We start from the raw sequence: 18,807 nt of genomic DNA on the forward strand, positions 1-18,807 counted from the left end.
TAGTATAGAAAAGATACATATGAAAATTTGGGATAGAAACTTCAAGAGTGAAGACAGACTATTTTTTTTTTTAGATGGGCTGATATAACAAAAGTCCACTCTCTCATGAAGTAGCCATAAGATAACATGAAAGCAACAACTGGAAATGTTTTTTTTTTTGCTGTGGTACCACAGTTGCATTTCACACTGTTAGTGTCAATAGGGCTAATAGTGTGTTTTTAAAAGGACCATTTGGCAGTAACAAAGTAATAAAATAAACACAGGACTCATTACACTGAATGGCAGTCAATGTATATCTTGTTTGATTATGCATCAGGCCACATCTATAAGAGGAAACTCAGCTGTCGGTAATACAGTGCACGAGTTGCAGTCCAAAACAGTTATTCATTTGGACTCCAACCTCCTTAAGTATCAGCAAGATTTCTATCAAGATTTGGGCTGCTATTATTAGTAGGATATGTGCCTACTGTATGCTGATGACTTAGAGTTTTTTAAATTCAGTTTAAAGTAAAAACATGTCTTAATTATGTTATTTCATTTTGATTGTATTCTAAAGGGTTAATCACAGAAAATAATGAGCTATAAAATAATCACTTTGTAGCACACTCAATTATTCCACCTCTGTAAACACAACAGCATTTTATTTAATGAGAAGTCATATTGGGAGAGAGATGGGTTTTGAGTTAAACAGGCTTGGTGCCAGTTTCTATCTCGCAGACCTCGGCTGGGGTCTGACTTATTCCTGTTCCTTGGACAACAATCAACACTGTGAATCTTACTTTGTCTGAAAGCGTCTTCAAAGCCTCCTTGAGGCTGTCAGAGGAGTGCTGTTGAGCAGAGTGAAGCAGCTGGTCACCGAGGCTGGAGATGAGGGGCTGCAGCAGGCTTATGCTGGTAAGTACCTCCTTTGCCTTAGATGTGTTTTCAGGTGAATAGTAGATGCACTGGTACGCTGTGCTGAAACTAAACATTCAGGGCAGACACAAGTATAAGTTTATAAATAACACACAGATCAAATATGAATTTCATTTTAACACATTTTTTGTACTGTTTGTTTTGTACTGCAAAACAATCACCCTCGTCACTGTGTATCAAATGTGAAGACAATATCTCAAACTATGTGTTCTGTATCGTCAACCTCACCAGAAGTTAAAACAATGTGGCAGTGAAACGGTTCACTTTTACTGGTCAACACTGGTTATGCAACTGGACTGACTCATACCAAAGCTGCATACCAAAATGTGAAGACACTGGGAATAATTACAAAATAATAATTAAAGACTGTGTTAAGGATTTGTGTGTGATTCTTTTTAGATTAAACTGTGCTTTTAAAATGAACCTTCTCTATAACAGTTGAACATAGGTTTCATGATCTGAAAAACAGATTCAATGATGAAATAATCAAAATGGGCTTTAAAAACAGTTGTTAACAAAACTTTGTTTAAAACTGTGCAAAAAAGATACATGGCCTCAGTGTGGTAACCATATCAGGACAGAGGTCTGGGCTGGGTTGCACCAGCTATGCGCAAGTTTGTCCTTAAGCTAACATGTAAACCCTTCACTAAGTGCTTAGTAGTTCCTAGTTAGTTGATAACTAAGCACTGTCCTATTTTCGGTTGCACCACATATACTGAAGGCACAACTTAGCTTGTTTGTTACTAAGAGCGGAGACTCCAAGTCGATCACATGTTCCCTTTACAGTAACCAATCAGCATTGAGGATGCTGGAGCGCGGATGCTGCTGATCAAAACATCTCAACTTAATAAACTTGAACATACAACTGACTAGTCATAGTGCCTGGCTTTAAACTGTTATTATTAGTAGTATAGACGACTGATTACAGGTACCGATAATACACATATCATTTAGTTGCGAATGTTTTATATAAAAAATTAATTTATTAATTATTAAAATTAAATCTGTGCATTTTGAGTCGGGATACCATCACTGCAGACTTTTCCCGTTTACACAGATAACACTGTAATGAAGAGCTTACCTCTCCACTCAGTGTATATTATTATTATTATTATTATTATTATTATTATTATTATTATTATTAATAATGCTGAATAAAATATTTACATTTATTGTACATATTTCCCAAATGTATTCAGTTTTCAATGGAAGCTGTTTAAAATGCTGTCTAATCTAAGGGTAATGAATATACCGGTACCTACATTGCAATATATAGAAGTGTTTTTTATAACAAATTGTACATTTTAGTAAATTGCATCTGCATTACACCTATTATATGAAGCTTACAGTAATACCGGTCTGAGTCTGTGCCATTACTTGCAGAAATTATTTATATGGTATTTGTTGAGAAAAGGGACCATGAACCACTTTCTTAATGGATAACCTGACTCTCCGAGTAATTTCCCTTTAAATCGACATACTTCAGATTCATCCCACAGAATTGAATGCTTCAGAATAAAGCTGTCATGTTTGGATCCGGTCCACTTTATAACACAATTCGTGATTAACAAATCTGCATAGGAAACAATTAGTGTTCAAAGAGTGGAAACCCTTTCTATTTATGTATTCAGCTTCATGCATGGTAGGTGTTTTTATTTAAAAATGTGTCCCATCTATGCAGCCAACAACATCAAGAAAATCAGAGTTCTGAAAAACTTCTGACGAGTTTCGTCCAATCTTTTGCTATCAGTGGGGAAGTATACATACTTTTGCAACAGTTTACACAGACAGAGTGGAACGAAACTGACTTTTGTGCAAACTGTGGATTTATGCACCTGTATCGAGTTGCCTGGCTCAATTACTTAATTGGTCAAATTATTTGATTAACTGGACACATTTAACACTTCTCTTCAGGCCTCAAAATGTTTCATAGGTAGTGTACCTTGAATCAAGTGCATTTTTAAAACCATCAACTGTAAAAAATATAAAATATGTTAAATTGAACAAATAATTTCATCAATTGTGTTAATTGAGAGCTTAAGTTGGAATGAAAATTAGAAGAACTACAGACTACATTCTTAAGTTTACTGCAACAGACTCCATGTAACACCAAGTCATCACAGGACAAATAATAATAAATAATGACGCAATAGAACATGTATTTTGATATGAAGCCTTGCAACAACAACAACAACAACAACAACAACAACAACAACAAATAAGGAAAATTACAGAAATTAGGAAAACCAAAATTATAACAAAGTCAAAAACAACATTTTCAGTATAATGCTTTAAACATTTAGGAAGAAAACTTGTGTAAGTATGATGAAGCTGGAAAACCTAGCTCCCATGGAAACAAAAGCAATACATTATCAATTAAAAGGAGGGTAACAAGCTGCTATATGCCTGTAACACCTGGAAACCGCAACTGTAGGAAAGTATAATTAAAGCTCAATTAATTATGTTTTTTCCAGCAAGGCATGCCACTCAGGCCTGACACTCACACAAAGGCAGCTCATGGCAGTTATGGGGGAACCTACATTCGCAAAACCATCAAACAATAACATTTCCCTTGATTTTCATAAAATGACCTGTCTTTTGGATTTTGAAACGTCAGTATTGTAAAGAGGCAACATGACACTGCAGTCAACCTTTGTCCTTTTGGAAAATGCTCAGAGCAAATGACTAGGCAGGGATGGAAATGGGACTCACATAACATATCAGCTTGAGTTATTCCAGGCTATTCTGTTAGCTTACAGGAACACTCAGGGAAATAAATGAGATTAATTCCCTTCAAAGCAGCTTAGAGTGTTTAGATTTTATAGGTACAGTTCTGTAATACTGAAGAAACCTATGGCAGTGACCAGTTTACAGATTTTACAATACCTTTTCACAACAAAAACTGGTACAGACAATAGTTTTGAATAGGGTCATGCAAAGGTCTTGCATAAAGCTTTTAATTCGCTTAGTTCAGTCTGAGTATCTTTTTCCCATGTACAATTACTTTGACAGCAATGTTTAACCTTGAATGCATATGACATATACTAGCGTACTGTATGTGCAGTGAATTATTGGCCTTTATTATTTTTTTTTTTTTACATGTAGGCAAGTTTGAGCTTCTCTGAAGGTCTGAGCCTTTATTTGTATGTTGGCATTTTGCATTAACAACTCTGCATCACGTCTTTTCTTAAAATCCATAAATAATAGATAAGTTCCCTGGTGTAACTTGCAAAGAGTTTTATGAGCTTATAAAGCACCAATAAATCACATTAAATCTCTGGCAGCTTCACGCAAGTGTTCAGTGAACTTTACTGACAAAATCACTATCTACAGCTTTAAGTGTGATGAAAAAACTGGTGACATCTGAACAACATATCCCAGGGATAGAGCACCATCAGAAGAACAAAGGACATCCTCAAAAATGCTTGCAGTGCATTTTCTACCATTCTACTTGTCAAACAGAAGCCTAATAAGGTACACTGATACACACTGACTTTGGCAATGCAAAGTGATATGGGGGTATTCATAATGGGTTAACGCCTGTCGAAATGAGAAAAAACAGGAAATCGGATTTCGTCCATAGCCGCCTATTTAACGATAGTTGCCATTCATAAGAGATAATTAAGCCCTAACAATTTTCGTCTATGAAGGCATGTTTTTAACAAATTGAAGGAAAGGTAAACGATGACCTGATTAGCATAAATTTTCATCGGTCCTGAGCGTCAACCTGCTATTCATAAGAGTGAACGACAGCCAAATGCTGCCGATAACTAGGAGTTATTGAACACTTTCTAGAGTCAAGTCTAAACTAACGATAGCCTCGGCAGACTGTTTATTCAAAGGCATAATTTACTACTACACTTGCTCTGTCGTACAGTTTGACATGCCCGTGACTAACACTGCCTATTTTGAAAAAAATAAAATAAAAAAATCTGGAGCTTTATATAAAGGAAATGTTTAATATAAATATATAATCACACAAGAACATATTCTCTGGCATAATCGTTTTGAAACAGCGCTGTGAAGCAGAGAGCAAGTGAGAGAATGAGAACTAAAATAATTATATTATTATTATTTCTTTGCCGTGATCTGCATCTGACAGCGATCCTTTTCTTTTTATTTCTTTTACCTGTGTTAAAATAAACAGTTTAGACGAATACTGCCTGTGTGAACCTGTTTATCTTCATGGAGAGTTACAATATACAGTATACCACTGCTGCTGATGCAGTCGTGGGAAATTTGGGCTTGCTTGGTATTGCAAAAAACACTGATTGAGTCTCAGTGTGAGGCTCGATCAGTGTTCGAAGGAAGTCTTTTCTTTTCGTGCACCACAAAACGTTGAATTTTGTGTACAGTATTATTCAAACGTTCTTCTACAACGTTTTTTGTTTACTTTGTATTTTTTTGGTCCTGAATTTAAGAATGGAAATCTTATCAGTGCGTATGGAAATGTGTTTGCCAGCGTTGCCAAACAAACCAAAAATACAAAGTACTAATTAAAAAAATTAATTATGACATGTCCTCAATTTTTGGCTGACGTGATAGGGGCATCGGAATCAGGTAAAACTGATGACGTATTCCGTTTTTCTTTTTGCAACAGCTACCGACGCCACCCAGGGAACATTAATAATGCTGATGATGTCATCAAAAAGTGGTGGATTTTCGTTCTTGAACGACTGTATACCCATTGATAAAGTGCTTTGCGACAGTCGTCCGTATTCTCAGATCATTTTATGAATAGCAATATAGACGACTTTCGTCAGTTTTAAACTAAATTTGTTTTATTACGGCGGTCGGTAAGTACTTTTATGAATAGTGCCCATGGAGACCACTGGTGGAGAAGCGGCAGTCTATCTGAGACCGCACCTAACCTCTGTGCTAATTTCTAAATGGAGTGTAGGCCAGCATTCACATATACTTCAAATGAGAAAGTTCAAACCAGATTGGCATTTAACAATGCTAAGCTTATGCAGGAGACAGATATCCACAGGGGGAAAGAAAGAGAACCACGTTCTTAAAGAAATCTAAAACAACTACATCTGTTATCTTGTATCTTACATTATTTGCATGTTACTTAAAAGCTATTTTCCATGGATAATTTTTGACCCTTGTCAGAAAACCGTCCTCATATGTGACACAGTGACATTTGACTTGATATTTGCTGTTTGGCTTGAAAAACGACCTTGTAAAGTATAACGTTTGTGCAACGCATCCCAGTAGCCTTTTTCTTCTTGTTCTTTTGAGTATGTGACAACAGAAAAGGTCATTTTAGGAATATGGTCATAGAGGAGCTCTGCTAGGCTGACACTTTGCAGCAGTGTCTGTGGAGCAATGGCCTGGATGATCCCTTTAGATGCCTCTCTGCATGTGTCAGTGGGCCTCTGGGGTGAGATTAGGGCAGATGATTACTGTGCTATTACAGTCTTCCCTGCTTGTCCCTTAGGCTCCAGTCATCCATGCTGTTAGGCCCACTGGGTCAAGCAGAAATCCCTGAGCATTGGAGTCATTGTTTTTTAATAATGTATTCCTCATAAGTCCTGCATAAATTGTTATCTATAGCGGTTTATGTATACTGTGGCAAAGTGGGTGTTGCTTTGCCAACTTCAGGACTTTTTTCCACTGTCTTCTAATGTGAAAACAAGCAGCAGTAAGTGATTTCCAAAACAGGGCAGTGCCTGTATGTTTATTTTACAAACAATAAAGCAAATCAAAACAAATCCTAACTCCGGGTAGGAGTACATAACTAAACCTTTACCAAGTTATAACTAAGTACCGGAAGGTTAATCCATTTACCGATAACCCAAAAAAGGACCTATTTTTTACCACAAGTACAATATACCTTTTCTTCAGGTTCGGTTAGTTCTGGTCTATGTGTAGGTCGTAGCCCTCATACAGACACCACGACTAATCCCCAGACCTATTTAAATACTTTGTTTTTAATCATTGCCAGGTGCTTCTCATTCCCAGCTTGAGAGTGCACAGCATTCCAGATTATGTACTCCTTACATCCCTGTTTTAAACATCAGGATTACTATTGATTACAGAGGGTACAGACTGTGCGTTACTTGTAGTCCTATGTATGTCCCCTTTATAATCTTACACCACACTACCACAATATGTAAAAGTTTAAGTTTATGTATAAAAAAATAGGTCTTTGATTGGTTGATCGTATCACCGGTCTGACTTTAGGAAAACGTTATCATGCCTTTCACAGCAAGAGTCGGTGTTTGGCTCTCCAAACTGCAGCTGTCCACCCCTCATCCGTAATGCACAGCAACCTATGGAATAACCAAATAAAGCAATGTGCCACGAGATGGATGTATGACATATCTTTACAATTCATTTACAGATGTCTGGGAACACACAGCAAAGATAACAGGCAGGACCCCCCTCCCCTCTTCATCCTTCTCTCAATCTTCATTTCCATACTTTGATGGTACACATTGGATGCCGATATGCCTGTGTAGCAGTGAAGAACACATATAACTGTACATGTAAACACACTACCACTGTCCATCATACAACGGCCATTTGCGACGCGCATACCCCTCTGCGCAGTGGGCAAACCTTTTGAATATCGGGCCCATGTAGCTTAGTGATTTTCCTTCACATTAACATCTTTACTTATTGACTCGGGTTTGTGGGTGAAATTGTCATATACTGTAGCAAATAATATTAGATGATGGCTCTGAAAATCTTCTAATAACTGTAAACTTTCACTATTTTTTACTACAGGGAGTGGCCACTTTATTAGGGATGCCAAGTTAACACTGACAGATCAAAGCAGTTGTTATAAAAAGGGACAGATTTCACAAAGCACCTGTAGCATCTCATTATCAGTGTGGCATTTTACTGAGTGGAAAATGAATGTAAACGATGTGAACAATTACTTTTTTCTTTAAATGTATCCATCCTGAAGGGATTTTCTTTTTTCAGCTGTACTTCCCCCTTTTGCTCTGTACACATCCTCATATTGAGTACTCTCTCAATAAATCCTTTTGAACCCACTTATTGTGTATCGACAATCAATTCACAAGCCTTACACAATCTTCTCAAAGCCAAAGAAACCAGTTCTCAGAAGCCTCCACAGAAGAACAGTTACCAGTTGTTTCTTTTGGGATTGGGTAGGTTTAAGAGCGGTTGTTTGGTAACCGAATATAAAATATGTACTTTCCACTTTCAGATATTTTGAGGTAAAAAAAACACTTCCTACAGAGAAAAGTAAGTTGTCAAGGATGTTATGTGTAACATAACTGGTCTTGAGTGCTCTTTATTTGTCATTTTTTTTGGTTGCTTAAAAGTTTTAAATGACAATACACATAACCGGAAAGAAACAGAAGAAAAACATTTTAAGCCATAGTTAAAGTCTTTAAACATTCACAGACCCTGATTAGCACTGACCTTGGACCACCTAATTTTTTTTTTTTAGTTATTAGTTTTTATTAGTTTGCATTAGTTCATTAATTGTGTACTGTAAACAATGTTTTATTCAGAATTAGATTGAAAAGGAAATTTAAAAATAGTTACACAGCACCAACTCCCTTAAGAGATATTGTGTCCCTAATACATACAACCATACATACATACATACACTAAATAAAGAGAATGGCGAGCACCAAATACCCAAATTATTAACTTTTCATGCTTTCACTAGGCAATATTTTACTTATTAGAAACGTTTTAGATGCATTCATTACCTTTATTCGTGCGCTAACAAAACCTGAAAAATAACTCCTAATCAGTACTTTTTCTGCCATGTTGTTTAATTTGTCCTGGCATTATTTTTTTAAATATCGAATATTGACTACCTACTTATTTTGGGAAAATACAGGTGTTGCATTGTGCCAGAGTATTTAATTAATTCAGATTCTCATTTTAGCCATAGAAAAAGCCTAAAAACCTACCAGTATAAATTAGTGGTAGTTACCGGTGCTATGTTTTGAATGCAGTTTAGTCATATTGTTGCTTTACAGTGCTGGCAGGATGCAGCCTGCTTGTTTCTCTCCCGGTCGACTGTATAATTATTAAAAGTGAACTCCACCACCACAGGTACTTTTAGAGTACTCTCCATGTTGTTGTTGTTTTGTTTTTTTTCATGTCTGTGACAAAACTCAAAAATCACTATTTTCCTCAGGATTTTCTGTGGTCAGAAGTGGTCTTTGCTTCCCACCTACACATTCTGATTCTGGGGCTCCCCCCTGCTTGTGACATTATGATCACAGAACGGTGATATAAGCTAGAAAGGTGTTTTCTATTTCCTTAGCAATGGTCTTAACAGCTATGACAGGAACCTGTTTATGTGCAAAATGACAAGATGACTTTGTGTGTTAGAGAGGGGCTGCATGTACTGAAAATGAAATAAGTTTGTTATTATATTTTATCATTAAGACAATGACTTGAGTAAGATGGAGTCTTTTGAGCAGGGAGTCGAGTCTTTGCTTGCAGGGACTCGAGTCAAGTCGAGTCATTTGATGGCAATCACTCAAGTCACGAAAAATTGCGACTTGATTCCGAGTTGGCTCGAGTCAATGACTCGAGTCTTTGCAACTATGACAATAACTGCATTTGCATGGTGGCAGATGTTGGAACATGAGTGATGTATGTTTACTATAAGCATGCCTACTGTTTATCTACTATAAGCTTGCCTACTCCCCCTTGCCATCTTGCTGTATTTGATTTCCAGACTAAATGGTGGGATAATACTTACTTTTTCTTTTCTGCTTCAAATCTGCTCAGTAGCCTATGAAGACCTCCATTTTTAAATCCCTGAAAGTGGGCCGCAGGGGCTCCAACAGTGACGACATCGTAAGCAGCTTCTGCATGGAAACAAGATTATTGGTTCGGGCTTGGAAATAACAAGGTTAACATTCAACCGTTTTCCAACCACCGTAGGGATTACAGCAATTAAAAAAAAAAAAAAAAAAAAACCAAAAAACAAACCTGGGCCTTGTGTATAATGTGCATGACTGAGCATAAAGTATGTTAAGGGTGTCTAAGACCAGGAGTGGAAGGGCCAGCTTTATATTTATATATTTCTTCCATACTATTCCGACTGTATTCAGTCTGTATCTGTAGCTTAAACGTTACCTCTGACAGACGGGAACTGGTTGTAGAAGTATTAGTTCTTTAATGTGATTTTATATATGTAAGCAATAAGGCACGACAGGGTGTGTGATATACTGTAATATCACCATGCCCCGGGTGCGTTGCAAGGTACGAGGCAAAGCAGAGTGGCTTCAACCACCCTGGACGTGGTGATATTAGAGTATATCACATCCCCTGAAGTGCCTTATTGTGCTTATAAAATGGGTTAACACATTGAAATATTTTTTTTTATTTAATTAAATTAACAAAAAATATATATATATATCTTCCCTCCTATAACTGAGCTAAGAAAAAAAAATAAAACAAAACATGCATTATTTAAAAGAAAAAAAAGCAATTTATAGAAGTTGAATTGAGCACTGCCAGGGAAAACGCAGTTTTTCTTTATTTGATTAATTATACTTCTTGTAATTCTTTTGTTCATTAAATTTTGAAGTAAAATATTAGTGGCCATTTTCCTCATGACACAGCACAAATGAGTCTGCATTAAACTATCTTTGCAGTTTATGGCTGGACAACGTGGAGAACTACTGGGCCCGGCACAACTACAGGACACAGCAGAAGAGATGATACCATCATACCTGGACACATTTATGTGGAGACAAAGGTACTGCAGGAATTGTCAAGGTGCATTTATAAATATTCTGCATCAGATCACACAGCTGTGCAGGGGGTGGGACCGGTGGTAACAGGCAGGGCAGGAATACAACCAACCAGAGAAGAACGGATAGAGATGGGGGCAGCGGCAACAAAACATCCATTTAACCACCAAAGTCTCTTTTAAGAGTGGCCCAAATCCTTTTTTAAAAGCTGAAAGTTATTTTCAGTATGGGTTAGGGAAACACTGTAGTTCAGGGTGAAGCAGCAGAGCGATCAGAATGCTGAGTTTTGAATTGATTTGAATACTTACTTTTGCCTTTTTTCACTACTTCAATTAATCACTGGTGTCCAATTCAGACTCATTGAACATCTTATGTACACTTTGGTTTATCAAAAGGTAAACATTTACATAAATCTCAGTCATATTTATTGCGATAAATTCCAATATTTCTGTCTTTTTTTTTTTTTTTTTTTTTTTTAAAGGCTAGTGGCATATGGATATCAACAACAGAATTGCCCCTTTTTGAAAAGAAGTGGGAACCCATTGTGATATGCTGTAATATCAACACCCCCATGTGACCTGTTTTGATCAATCAGGAGATATATATATATATATATATATATATACACACACACACACACACATACACACACAGTAGAACATCATTTATCCACACCCCATTACATTATTGCCAATGTACATACATACATTCAAACCCGTTTACAACATACCTGGGATATAACATACACAATGATACAAAGAACCAGTATCATGGACCCCAAAAAAATCGTATTAAATCCTGCTTAAATTATCCTATTATTACGTACTCTGATAGTGCATACTTCCTGTTATTACGCACGCACCACGATGGCACGCAGCGGTCTGTGCTGCGCATACTGCGTACTCGTAGGCCTACTTCTTGCTATCTGAACTTCACCTTGCTCTCTATTACTGTAATTTATGCAGTATTATCATGGCCAGCACTAACCGATTGGCAATTTCACTTAAGGACAAAGTGTACATTATTGAAGAAATCTTAAAAAGCAGTCAGAATTATGTTCTCAAGTTTAAAATGCAGCAGTCGCTGAGGCAGTCGTCTAAGGTCCTGTCTACATTACAGCAGAAAAATCGACAACCAAGTTCAAACCAATTTACCTGAACCCTAGCCCAACAGTGTTAGACCATCCATATTGCCGTAATGAAACTGGTTAGTTTAACCCAGCAGTTTTCAAACTGGGGTAGGCGTACCCCTGGGGCTACTCGAGCGCTCCTCTGGGGGTACGTGAGAAAAATCCTGTAATGGCGACAACGGATATTTATTTATTTATTTTACCACAATGTAGTACTTTGTGACTTAGCAATAGAATTAACAATGTTGAATCTCCTTTCAAATAAAACCACAACCGTACTAGTGTACGTTTCCTTTCTGTTGGGTGACGTTAACTATAAACACCCAACCGGCTGCTGACAGGGAGTGAGCGTTGAGCGCACACATGGCGGTGGTCTGCAGTCTGTAGGCTAAAAAGAAGAAAAAAAAATCATTGTATGATGTTGCTTCTTTTAAAAATGTGCATTATTTACTCGGCATGTTTGCTTTCTGGAGTTTAAATGTTCAGTGTTTGTAGTTTTGTTTGTTTTTTATCTAAGTTTATGTTTTTAAATAACAGTATTATTGAGTTTAGCAGGCAGATGTGCCGCCCTACTTAGACAGTGAAATCACTGCGCTGGAGCCGGAGCGTACATGACTGTGTTATCTTTACTTGCAATGCTTTATGTGTTTTTGTGACTAATACGTTGAAAAACTCCTTTGTCGAGTAATTGCATTAGCCTACGCATGTACGCCTCTAATTATTATGCTAATAAAAGCAAAAGCAGTATTATTATTATTACAAAAATAGAATCACAGATTTATATATATATATAAGACACACACACACACACATATATACACAGCTCTGGAAAAAAATTAACAGACCACTGCAAAATTATCAGTTTCTCTGGTTTTACTATTTATAGGTATGTGTTTCGGTAAAATGAACATTTTTGTTTTATTCTATAAACTACTGACAACATTTCTCCCAAATTCCAAATAATAATATTGTCATTTAGAGCATTTATTTGCAGAAAATGATAACTGGTCAAAATAACAAAAAAGATGCAGTGTTGTCAGACCTCGAATAATGCAAAGAAAATAAGTCATACTCATTTTTAAACAACACAATACTAATGTTTTAACTTAGGATGAGTTGAGAAATCAATATTTGGTGGAATAACCCTGATTTTCAAACACAGCTTTCATGCGTCTTGGCATGCTCTCCACCAGTCTTTCACATTGATGTTGGGTGACTTTATGCCACTCCTGGCGCAAAAATTCAAGCAGCTTGGCTTTGTTTGATGGCTAGTGACCATCCATCTTTCTCTTGATCACATTCCAGAGGTTTTCAATGGGGTTCAGGTCTGGAGATTGGGCTGGCCATGACAGGGTCTTGATCTGGTGGTCCTCCATCCACACCTTGATTGACCTGGCTGTGTGGCATGGAGCATTGTCCTGCTGGAAAAACCAATCCTCAGAGTTGGGGAACATTGTCAGAGCAGAAGGAAGCAAGTTTTCTTCCAGGACAACCTTGTACTTGGCTTGATTCATGCGTCCTTCACAAAGACAAATCTGCCCGATTCCAGCCTTGCTGAAACACCCCCAGATGAGTCCAATTTTCAGCTTTGTTTTGCTATGGGGCTATAATGAAAATGCAATAACAATATTTATAGGTCTACAGGGTTGGCTGCGAGTCAAAGTCTTTGCTTTATTTGCGTATTAAATGTTGTTATGTTTAATGTATTGCCTAAATCATTATTTATTTTTTATAATCAGTTTCATTTAATGACTTGATACAGTTTAGCTTGCAAAAATCTCTTCTGCTTGCTTGTGTCTTTAAAACCAAGCCTTATTCAGAATAAACTCTACAGAGTCTGATAACGAAGTTCAATTTTATATACATACAGTGGCGTGCAAAAGTATTCAGACCCCTGACCAATTCTCTCATATTACCGAATAACAAATGTTACGCTGAAATTTCGTTCTGTTTGATATTTTATTTTTAAACACTGAAACTCAGAATCAATTATTATAAGGTGACATTGGTTTTATGTTTTAATATTTTAATATTTTTTTATGGAAATATTTTTAAGAAAAATAAAAAACTGAAATATCCCTGAGCCAGCAAATCAAGTCCTGTTTATTTTTATTTTTTTTTAATGACTCACTTAAATTTTTTTGTAATTTGAAGTCATACACGTTCATTTTAAAATACAGAATAACATACCCTTGACTAGGGGCTGCATTGTTTACTAATCAGGGTGCAGTTTTACTGAAATCTGTGATAAAAAGCAGGCACATCCATCACATTGGTAGGTAAGCATATATATATATATATATATATATATATATATATATATATATATATATATATATATATATATATATATTTATTTATTTATTTATTTATTTATTTATTTATTTTTTTTTTCAGTTAACATCGTTAAGTACTTAAGCATAGTAACTAGGTTTTTTGGATAGGGGTACGGGGCCTAAATTATTATTAAATCACTGGTTTAACCCAGCTGTTGTTGAACAAACACTTCGCTGGATGACTGTATCCCAGAAACCACTGTAATGTATACACATTCTTCTTTCTTTTCTTCCCCCTCGTAAATGTTGTTGTTTATTTTCATTAAACTTGGGAGCATAATGGAGGAGCTATGAGAAAGTGTCTAAGTAATCAAAAGGGGAATAATTTGTATGGGGAAAAAAATGCCCACAACATAGTAAATAAATGAGATGGGTTTGTACAAAGGGAAAATCTGGGGCGGCTAAGAGTTCTTTAATTTAATTAAAAGTTGAAATAAAGACCTTTAACTTCCTAATACGTGATGTGATCTAAGATAATTTAAAAGTGTTCTGTTCTGAAGTTTTGTGTACTACAGTACATTAGCATGTCTGACTATACCAATGGAATATGACAAGAATAAATCCTCCTGTATTTTAATTCGGGCTTGTCTTTTCTTTATTCTCGGCTCAAGTAACCAGGGAGATTATGGCAACGTACTACTGCAAAGCACTAGGGGATATCGGAGGATACTGTGTAACCAGACTCGAACACGTTTCATGTCCAGATTACAGTTAGTTTATCTAACTTAGTTATGTCGACAACCAAGTCCGAGACTACATCTGAGTAGGTTTCAAACCTGGTTGTTGACCTCAGAACCATTAACTCGGTTCTATAATGCTAACGTGGCCAGAGCCTAAAAGACTTCTTAAAATAAAGTACAGGCAATGATTACTGTACTGTACCTGAACTGACAGATGGTGGTAATGTTTATTGATTTGTATATTATTTTAAATTTTTATTATCAGTTTTATTATTTCTGTAATTTATTATTACTGTACTGTATTATTAATTAGTTTATTTTACTAATTACGGTACAGTAATTTTCATTACATTAATTTACTTGTTTTTTGTTATTTTTTTACAATTCATTTAGCTGAACATCTTTATCCAAGGCAACATAGAATTACTTTATTAAATAATTAAAATACAGAATGTCACATACTATAACTGTAATATACAGTACTAGTTACACTGTTTTATATTGTTTTGTGTAATAAACCTTTATACTACATACATTGTCCCAAGGCAGTATATTGTATGATAGTTTCACTGTAGGTGTGTATATATATATATATCTATATACACACACACACACACACACACACACACACACATCATACGCAAAAAACACTCATTATCATATAATAGACGTATCTCCCCCAACTCAACACAACACGACCATCATGACAGTAAAAATAGATATAATGAAGCGTTCTTACCTTTCTATAAGTTAGTGATCAGCAGATGTGTCAGCTGCACAAAGAGCACAGCATGTGGTTTTCACTAACTCTACTGTGCAGAATAAATGATTTGTTTTTTCTTTCCTATGGGTAAATATCGGGACTTCCTTCCTATGCATCGGGACATACTACATTTACTAGGAAAATCAGGACCGACTATATAGGGACTCTGTGTGTGTGTGTGTGTGTGTGTGTGTGTGTGTGTGTGTGTGTGTCTATATAGACACAGAGAGAAACACAATAGACAACACTGTTCCCAGCAAGCATTTCATGAATTCACCCAAACGCAAACAGACAAAATGTAGATTTCTAACACTGAAATTGTCAGTTAGCTGGTTCTTCTTGCAGTGAGCATTTCCACTGATACACTCTAGCTGCACATACTACCTATACAGAAAATACATTTATATATACAGTGTGCGGTTAAAAAAAACACATACTAATGGGCTTAAAAAGTAAACCATGGCAAGATTACAAAACCAATGATCTCCCCTCCTCTGTTTTTAAAGAGAGCTAATTTAATGTCAAGTGTCAGGGTTAACAGTGAAGTATATTTATGGACATACACCTTTTCTTCATGTTTTCTTTTATGCAACACCAAGCCAAGCGTTAAATATACAAGCAGCTTTACTACTGACTAGTTTATCTCCCTCTGTCCATAGGGGAAAAATGGATAGCAATGATACATTAATCATCATCTTCCTGCAACCAATCAAAAATCCTGTGGCTCAAACTGGATCAAACTTTGCATAAATATATTAACCACTAAGTTTACTGACTTACTATCATTTAATTTATATATTCAACAATATGAAAGAGACCTACAAGATAAAAGTTCCCATTAAACAAACAAACCCCAAAATGATAAAGCACATCAAGCAGTATTTTAAACCAAGCTCCATTAAAACCTGGCTGGCCAATATACCTCACAAGATATCAGCTTCCCAACAAGCTGAAAATAGGACTCTTCGTGGCAAGACAGAGTTATGCATTACAGTTAAGGCTGACTTGTTAGCTTGATAACAGTTACAGTATTGACAGTTACGTTTCTAACACATTTACAAATTGACAATGAAGCCCTATGGGAAATTATTTTGATTCCACCGAGCCGCAAACCAAACCCCCCTCCTGATTAAAGTAATGTATAAACGTATCTTTTTTTTTTTACGAAAATAAACTTGATGGAACACTTTCGTGTTATCTGGTCATTCTCACAAATGTAAATGGAATCTATTTATATCAGGATTTTTTTGTGCATTTTATTCCTTCCAAAAAATGCTCAACTATAAATATCAAACCGTATGTAAACCTAAATGCAGTAGTTGCTGTTAACAATTTAACTGAAGAGATGTGTTCTGACAGCTCTGCTTTCAGAAACGGTTGTGCCATAGAAAAATATACCATCTAGTGTTTCTATAAACACTACCAGGCTTCATTAGTGCATTGTGTTCCTGTCTACCTGTGTTAATGTTCACCTGTCAGCTCCCAGATGACCACTAGCTAACTATGTTTGACTGGAAGTCTACAACACCAGGATAAGTAGAGCATAAGAAAATAAAATAAACTGACCCTGGGGACCTGAACCCCAGAAATGTCGGGCCTCGTTACTTCCAATCAGAATCTCATGATTCGAGGGTTAAGGTGACTGCATCCTGCGCATTATGATTAATAAACATGTTAGCATTATGTAGCTGTACAGCTGGAAACACTATTGCTAGGCAAAAAGGTTTGAAAGTCATGCAAAACCTGACTTGCATTATGTATCTCCTTACCTGTTTTCCTCGGGCAGTTAACCCTCATTCTTTGCGTGTGGAGATTAACTGGGATGAATTCTAAATATTTCTCTGCTTTACTGATGCTTGGTTTAAAAGAAGAGCCTGAAAAAGGAATGAAGAAACACAGTGTTAAATTCTTAATCAGCATACTATATGATATTGCCTATGATGTCGGATTTAGGGGAAACCTTGGTAGTATTCTTAATCAAAATTGTTTTCCGCTGTACAGAAAAGGCAGTGGAATCGCTACCTTTGCGCCTTTGGGTAGTCTCTGTTCTCTGACTTCAAACCAAACGCAAAAAATAAAATGGTTGGAATAAAAACTGTTCCCTGAAGAATGAAGATGAACACCCCAGATGTACCACATGTTACACTTCCCATAATGAAGAATACAAACACAACAAAAATCAAAGAACATGTTTATTGTACATAACCAGCATCTTGGAAAGGGAAATGTTGGCTTGTTGCTGCTGCACATGCTAAAAAGAATGCCTGAATGTATTGTGCATCTATAAAAATCACATTCAGTCGCTTCAATCAATGCCACAATGTTTGGCAGAAATCCTGCCTCTATACAGTGTATATAAAAGCTTTGATCCAAGGCTCATTCAAATGGCAGTTTAACTATTCGTGAAACGTGGAAATTATGCTAATTACTGTGGGCAGTAAGCAGCAGCAGGGTGCTGATTAAAGGTATTGAGATGACAGTAAAAACTCCTACATACTTTACATACACACATTAAAGTTGAGCAGAGAGGAAGGAGTGAGGAGGACTCGGCATTGCTGGTGTGGGGAAAATGACAAGCAGGCTGTGACCTGCTTTCACAAAAGATGAAAGACTGTTTTCAGGTAATCTGTTTTTTGTCACTCAAGTCAACTACAATGTACAAAATAAATATGGGAGCAGACAACACAAGGTGTGAATCAAAATGAGAGAGACTTGGAATAATGAGATCAGCCTTCCATCTGTTCACACAGGTGGTATCTGGATGTGAAGGAAGTCCTCAGGAGCTCAACTGCATGTAAAATAAGGTGGCTTTGCTTCGCCACAATTTGAAGTGAAAACATCAGAGTATGGATGCCCTTATATTTGCCCTTCAGGCCCTGGGTCCACAAATGTGTACACACAATGTGGACATAAAGTGTTTAAAGTTACACAAGGTTGAAAAGTAGCCTATATTTGGTTTATTATCTTTTTGAAAATTACAATGCAATGACTCTTCATTTTATGATTGCCAATGTAAAACAACAAAAAAATAGGATTTGATACAAAGCATTGCATCAAAGCTGCTTCTGACTGGCGTTGCCGACACAGGTGTTTAATTGATCCAAACAGTGGCAGATCTGGATAACACAAGATGCAGCATTTCACTTTCATGGGTAGGTGTGACAGTGGCTGGGTGGACAGAGACTTGGAGACAGTAAAACTGCAGTTTAAGCACTGCGGCGCAGGTTTATTAAACAAAAATAAGAAAACAAAACACAGTTCATAGAGCAAAATAAAG

At 36.4% G+C, this 18,807-nt stretch overlaps 1 protein-coding gene across 4 annotated transcripts in view; it reads right to left on the reverse strand.

Annotated features, from left to right (window-relative positions):
* Positions 1 to 18,807, reverse strand: part of LOC121321015 (type II inositol 3,4-bisphosphate 4-phosphatase-like) — a 320,135-nt gene that overhangs the window by 59,730 nt on the left and 241,598 nt on the right. For all 4 annotated transcript variants that reach the window (XM_041259931.1, XM_041259921.1, XM_041259912.1 and 1 more), the window contains 3 exons: positions 17,300 to 17,404; positions 9,623 to 9,731; positions 780 to 963 (listed from right to left, as the gene is read on the reverse strand). In XM_041259931.1, coding sequence (XP_041115865.1) covers positions 780 to 963; positions 9,623 to 9,731; positions 17,300 to 17,404 — 398 coding nt within the window. The remainder of the gene's footprint in view (positions 1 to 779; positions 964 to 9,622; positions 9,732 to 17,299; positions 17,405 to 18,807) is intronic.

Source organism: Polyodon spathula, chromosome 1, assembly GCF_017654505.1.
Source record: "Polyodon spathula isolate WHYD16114869_AA chromosome 1, ASM1765450v1, whole genome shotgun sequence".
Taxonomy (NCBI): Eukaryota; Metazoa; Chordata; class Actinopteri; order Acipenseriformes; family Polyodontidae; genus Polyodon; species Polyodon spathula.